The following is a 6842-nucleotide window of genomic DNA, read 5'->3' as shown; positions in this document are numbered from 1 at the left end:
TAAATACTTCTCAGACAGAGGGTTCTAACTCTTCTGTCTCCAGCTTTCCCCGGCTCTAATCTATCTCCCTGCTACTGTCTGTTATTTTTCTAAAACAGATCTGTTTATATGACTCTCATGTTCAAGACTTGGCAAAATCTGTGCATTTTCCAGTTTGTTCCCAGAAGCAGGATTTGAAATCTCCCCCTGGCTCAACCGCTTGGCTGCAGCCGGCTGTCTCTTTCTTGGTCAGATAGTTCTGGTCCATGGAGGATATTAGAGGATGTCGGGGCAGGAGGGGGATTTGGGAGAGCATCGTAGGTTGAGATTCAGGCCCAGAGAGACACGGTGGCTTATGCAAGGTCACGCGACTGATGGGTGGCAGAACCAGAACTAAACCAAATGGCCTGGGAAATTTACCTGTGGTTTGGAGGGGAAGTGGGGCCTGAGTGTCAGAGATGTGAGAGACAGAGGAAGGAAGCCTGTGGGACGGTCAGGAACGGGGGCTGCCACAGTGTGCGCTTACTGGAGACAGGGCTCCACTCGTAACCGGCTTGGCGTTGCCTGAACGCTACTGGCAAGTCCGGCCGCAGAGGCTTTGCCTGAGACCACTACCCCACTCTACTGCTTGGGTGCTGCGACTGGCACCTTGGGACCAAACCTAAATCTCTACTTTTGCCTCCACTGCCCTCCCGATGCCATTATTCCCTGTTAGGGCACGTGGGAAAGGAGAGGAGAATACGGGGAACACTTTGCTTTGGGATGGGCAGGATTCGGTGGCCCCCACACGCTAGTCTAGGCTAGTCCCTGTGGGGGGCGGAGGCCACTCATTTTCACGGGCTCAGGTCACTTCTCCTTCCCCCAACAGACAAGTCGCACTGCCTTTGGGATGAGGTGACCTGACCACTTTCACCTGTGCCTACCTCATAGAGCAGTTCTACATCCTCCAGGGAGCTCTGCAGGACGGGATTCAAAGGCATCGAGGATGATTTCTTTGGCCGATGGGCCGCAGGGAAGAGCACGGCTGCAAGAGACAGAGGAATGAGCTGGAGGGGCCGTGAGCGCTCCGGCCGTCTCCCTCCGGGTGCCTGGAGGTTAGCCGGCCAGTGTCGAAAGTGACTGACTGGAAGCGGTAGGGGCCATAAAGTGGGAAAGGTGACAGACAGCTCTGGTGTGTCCCAGGCACGTCAGGGGTTACTCTTTCAGACCGGTGATTTCAAACCCAGCAGCTCGGCAGAATCATCCCAGAAAGTTTTGAAATGTATGTGTACATGTCTGGGGAAATTTATATGAAAATGAAACAAAATAAAAGAGAAATAAGCAAACAAAGAAAACCTCTCAAATTCAACCATTGAGTTCCTTAATGACACTGTTTCCTAATAGTACTGCACATTTTAGCAGTTTATCAGTATGAAGTGCAGGTTTATTTTCATTGACGAGCCTTTTTAATCGGAGGATCAGACTTTTGGCTACTCCCCAGCCCTCTGAAATGTAGCTGCCGAGAATCTGGACACAGGCAACAAATTCACAAAGAGCTGCCACAAGACCCTGACATGTGGCTCTAAGACCATGTGGAGCCAAGCTCAGGACTCCCCGCAAGGGCCACCCAGACTTAGAAATACATTTGGGACAAAGTCAATGATTTGCTAATACTGTTCCTCTGTGGTGCATTTAGGAATGGTAGCTGGAGGGAGATGGGTGGGCTGCTACAGGTAGAGGGGGTAACAAGAATTAGGACCTGAAGCGGAAAAGTGAAGAAAACACTATGTTATAGAATGTAGGAATCACCATTATAAATGGCAGTCCTCCAGAGTCACCTCAGGCTGGGAGCAGACAGCGCCGCCCACCCACGCAGCCCCTCTGTGCACCAGGGCACTGTGCAGAAATGATTGGCAAGCCTGCTGCCCGCTGATAGGAAAAGGTACAGATTCTTCCAGATGCTGGATTGTGATCTCCCAGGACACTGGGCAACTCACTAAAAAATCTATGCGATTTCGAGGTAAGCAGCGCCCCCTGGAGTTGTGCAAAGCACATATTGTGTAGCCATATGTGACAGCTCTGCTTCTTGCTAATGGTGCCCTGCGGCCATCAAGAAAGGTTTCTGTGACGTCCAGTGTACCGTGTTAAAGAAGGTAGGGAACTGCGTAGGCTCTTTAGAAGGGTTTCCATCCGAAGTGATAAAAACGAAACATCTTCGACATAAAGGCATTTATTTCTTGAAAAGCTCACTGGTAGGAAACGCCAACTTCCTGGGAAAAGCTGGCTGGGTGGAGAATTGCTATAATAGTGCTTTCTCTGTACTCATTTATTATCCGTACCACAGGTTCCTCGGGGGCTAGGATAAACATGGTTTTAGGTTTCTGCAGCCCCAGCAGGGCCTGGCGGGCTTCCAGGCGGTGCGCTAGGTGCCGCTGTTGGCTGACCAGATCCGTGCATTGAAGGAGGCCTTGCTGGCCAGAGTGACCAGCTCTGCTTCTGCAGACCGTTGTGGAGAAGGAGGCTATGAACTCCCAAGCAATATTTCCTGGCCCAGCAGTTTAGCAGAATTTGTTTTCTTTGCCAGAAAATTGCCAGTTTCCCACAGAATCATCGATTTCAGGGCTTGAGGAAGCCTTTGCCCCTGTTCACCTATGGCTTCTGCCCATAGTTTCAGGTGGAGCTCAGGGGAGCGAGCGTCTTCTACTCCATGGGTTTTGCACCCTTGACTGCACCCAGGGAGCTTGCAAAAATACTGATGCCTGGCTCCCAGCTCCAGAAGTTCCTATTTCATTAAACTAGGGTACGACTGAGACAGTAAGATTTTTTAAAAGCTTTCTAAGGGCTTCTAACGGCAGCTCAAGTTGCCAATCAGGGGCCACTTGACCTGAGGGTGTACAGAGGCGCTGCCTCGACTGTGTGGCCTCTCTCAGGTTAGCCCAGTGGTTCTCAACCCTGATGGTATATTAGAATCACCTGGGAGTTCTTAAAAACCCAGATGCCCAAGGCCACCTCCCAGGCCAGTTCATGGGCATCTCTGGGGTGGAGGTAGGTAGGCATCAGGACTTTTTATGGCTCCCACGTGATTATAACGGGCGGGCAGGGTGCTGACTATTGGCTCTCTCAGATCCACAGCCAAGCAGATGGTGCCACAGTGCAACGCACACTCCCATCCGAGGCCTTCCAGGGTCACCTGACGAGACCAAGGCAAACGAGTAGAGACACCAAGAGGGTGTGTACTTTGACTCTGCTTCCTCCTTGGTGGGAGATGACACCAAGACCCGCAAGACGTGACCTGCCTCCTTCTGCCTGCTCTTCTCCTCCTACGGTGAAAGGTGGACGAACCCCCTTCTCAGGATAGGATCTGAGAGTAATTTTACTTCTTTAATTCTTCTTCTAGAATTTCTCTCTTGTTGTGAAATGAAAGGTATTACTCTCTAAAACAAACAAACAAACAAACAAACAAACAAAAAACACTCTGGCAGGTGACGGGGGTAGGAGGGAAGGACTGTCCTGAGCGCGTCTGCCTTCCATCTCAGACTTGGGGTGGCCCCTCCCGGGAAATGACTCGCAGCCAGACCTGCACTTTCCTCACTCGACTGTTCCCTGTGAATAGCAACACCCCTCAATGTGCTCACCCAGGTGGACCCCTGGCTCTCAAAGAGCTGGGAAGAAAATGCTTCCGGATTCAAAGCTGAGTCGAATGGAAACGTTACGGTTTCCAATAGCTCTTGTTCTCATACTTTTAAAAATAATTACAGAATTCGGGGGAAAATCGTTAGAAATAGCTTCAGCCTCTAGACGAGGGGACCAATTATTGCTTCAGAAAGTATTGTGGGGAGTTGCAGGCATCTGAAAGACGGTCCCCTCCTCCACCTAGTGCCCCTACCTCCTGCTGTACCCCTCGCATTGCTGTGGCTGCTTTGACAGTGTGCGGAGGGCAGGGACTTTTATGCCCCCTTGGGCTGGGGGGGTGCAGCCAGCTCTGGGCCTGACGTCTCGGCAGCTGCCCAGGCCCGACTCCTTGTGACGGGGACGAGGCCGGGAGAGCAGAAATCAGTTTTCACTGGAGATGCAGCAGGCGATGGGTGAGAGGTTGAGTTATGTCTGCTCCGTGTCGAAACATTCGGGTAAAACTGTTAATCATATAGTCAGTCATTCCAGATGCTTTTGTCCATGACAGTAAAGTCTGGACCTTTCCTGAAACGCTAATGGCCGAAACGAGAGCTGACCAACTCCGAGAGGTGTGTGTGTGCAAAACTTTACACTAGACTCGGTCCTACTTGGTGAGAGAAACAGCGCTGTCCCCCCTGGAAGCCTTTCCTTGTGTCCCCACCGTACACGCTGGTCCTTCTCTTCCTCCTTTCGTTTTCTGCTTCCACTCTGCACATTTCGCATCTTGCCGGCTGTCGCCAGCTCCTGGCGGGACATAAAGGGCTTTATGCTTCCTCTGTTGACCTCGGTGTCTGCACAAAGCTGGGCTCTGAGCGTGACCTCCGTAGATATATTTTGGAATTTTTCAAAAGTAAAGCAGGCATTAAAAAAAAGCAACCGCAAAACAAAACATCCCTGGAGACTCTTGCATTGGTGTTTTGCTGGTCTTTCTTCCTGTCCCTTCCGTCCCAGCTCCCTGATTCATGGAGGTCGTTTGAAGTTTGCCTACTTCCCCGCGTCAGCGATTGCTGCACTGCTTTGGGCAGCATGGTCTTTGCAAGGCTGATAACGGGGAGACCTGCATGCTCCCCGCAGGTAGAGGACCGACTTTCCCTGAGGGAGACGCGAGAGCGGGGAGTGGGCTGGGGAGATCAGAGACCCCATGCCTTTCTAGGCGCCACTGGAGCATTGAGCCTCGGGCAAGAAGGTTGCTAGGGCGGTTTTTCCAAAATCACTGAGTTTATGTACTTTTTTTTGTGTGTGTAAAACTGGGCCAATTTGTTCCTTTCTTCTCTGCTCAATGCTCCCCACCCAGCCCACTCTCCGGATATTTCTTCAGGACGTGAATGTGCCCACGAGGGCCTCAGTGTGACCAGGGGGCCCCAGAGTCACCCAGGTCTCCCCGCAGGGAGGTCTGACCTTGGGCTCGCCTTGGAGCAGAGCTAAGAGCCTTCCCCTTTTCCTCCACTTCCCGAGAACTTGAGAGTTTATGATTCATTGAACCGAGCAGCAGAGAACAAATGATTCACTTGGTAAAGGTCGTGCCGCAGGCACAAAGATCGTCTAGAAACTGGATCCAGAGGTGCGAGAATCATGTGCCACAGCGTACTCTCTCCGTGTCTTCTGGTGAGAGACACATTTGGAGCTCAGAACGAAGTTGTTAAAACGTGGAGCTCAGACGCAGCAACCGATCGTGAGCCCAGCGTGCGCCTGAAATTAAAATCCAGATCTCAGAGGCTCCAAAACCCGGTCTTACCAACTGAGTGAGCAGTGCTATCTTTTTGTCCGCCCATCTGCCCAAAGACCGGGTGTTCCTCGGTCCTGAATAACTACGGGAAGGATTATGTCATTAATTGTGAATGAATGAATGTATGTGGTATAAAATATAAATGAATCACACATATTTAAAGAACATCTCTAACTTTGATTTATAATGTGATATGCAAGGTCAAATTACTGCAACCCTTGATTCCTCGCTTGCATATACCCTCACCTCCTTTGAGCTCTCCTTTTTTCCTGTGTGAACCCTTGGCAGAAGTACAGCCCGTCTCCTGCCCTGTTCCACACCAGCCCGTCTCCTGCCCTGTTCCACACCTGCCCCGGTGCAGCCGAATGCAGCCGGAGGAAACCACAACCGTCACGTTAAGTGGTCACACTTGAAATTCAGGTCGTTATTCTCACTCGGGCCCTTACACGCCACCCGACCAGTTCCCATATTTCCTGATTCCTCTCGCTCTATTTTACTGTGAAATAGATGATGATTTCACACCTTCAGCTTCCTCCTTAAACCAGTTACCTGCCTCTTGCCCAGATACTCTGACTTCTCTTCTGTTATTGTGTCCACACTCCCGTCTACAGCCCACTTTTTCATGTGCGTGGGAGCTCCTGCAAAAATATCGCTCCCCTGTCCGCCTTTCTTACACCAGTAAATTTTCCCTCTCTATTGGATCTTTCACGTCAGCCTGAAAACATGTTACTTCTTCTATTTAAAAAAAAATAAAAATCCCTCCTGCCTGGCAGCTCTCCCGTCTCTCTTCTGAGGGCAGTCCCGGCCTCGTCTTGGGCTCTGTCTATTCTCATTATATTTTGAGGATTGACTTTTATCTATCCAGTTGCCTGTGGGAATTTCCTGTCTGCTGCGTAACCGTTCTCTCTCCTGATCCCCAACCCAATCCCAACCTCCAACACACACACACACGCACGCGCACACCCACCCACCCACACACGCATCTGCTTCGTCTGCCGTCTTCCCATCTCTCTCAGTTGCTCAGGCCAAAACCCTGGGAATCATCACCGACTCTTTCTTCACGTCCCATATCCAGCTAATCAGCAAGTCTTGTTGGCGCTACCTTCAAAACAGATGTGGAATCTCGCTGCTTCTTGCCACATCCCTGCTAGCCCCCTGGTCCAAGCCTTAGGCACGTCTCCTAATAGTTCTCCGCTTCCATCCTTGGCTACTGTCCTCGTTCTATTCTTAACACAGCCATTAAAGTGATTCTGTGCAAACAGGTCTGATGATGTCACTACTCTACCCAGAACTCTTGATGGTTTCCCATCTCACTCAGAGTAAGAACCAAATGTCTTCAAAGGGCCACCAGGTGCCATGTGACTTCTCACCGGGTCTCTGGACCCATCTGTTACTCTCCCCTGGCTCCTGCCATTCCTGTCTCAGGCCTCCTCAGTGCTCCTGGAGCATCCCAGGTGTGCTTCTGCCACAAGCTTTTGCACTTCCG

General features: G+C 51.0%; 1 protein-coding gene across 1 annotated transcript in view; it reads right to left on the bottom strand.

The window, feature by feature from the left end:
* The window catches only part of FAM180A (family with sequence similarity 180 member A), an 18320-nt gene that overhangs the window by 934 nt on the left and 10544 nt on the right, over positions 1 to 6842 (bottom strand). The window contains exon 2 of the mRNA XM_006910650.1: positions 903 to 1003. Within this exon, the coding sequence (XP_006910712.1) occupies positions 903 to 1003 (101 nt within the window). The remainder of the gene's footprint in view (positions 1 to 902; positions 1004 to 6842) is intronic.

Source organism: Pteropus alecto, unplaced genomic scaffold, assembly GCF_000325575.1.
Source record: "Pteropus alecto unplaced genomic scaffold, ASM32557v1 scaffold22, whole genome shotgun sequence".
In the NCBI taxonomy this organism is placed as follows: Eukaryota; Metazoa; Chordata; class Mammalia; order Chiroptera; family Pteropodidae; genus Pteropus; species Pteropus alecto.
The sequence above is the reverse complement of the archived record's forward strand: the minus strand, read 5'-3'. Positions and strand labels throughout refer to the sequence as shown.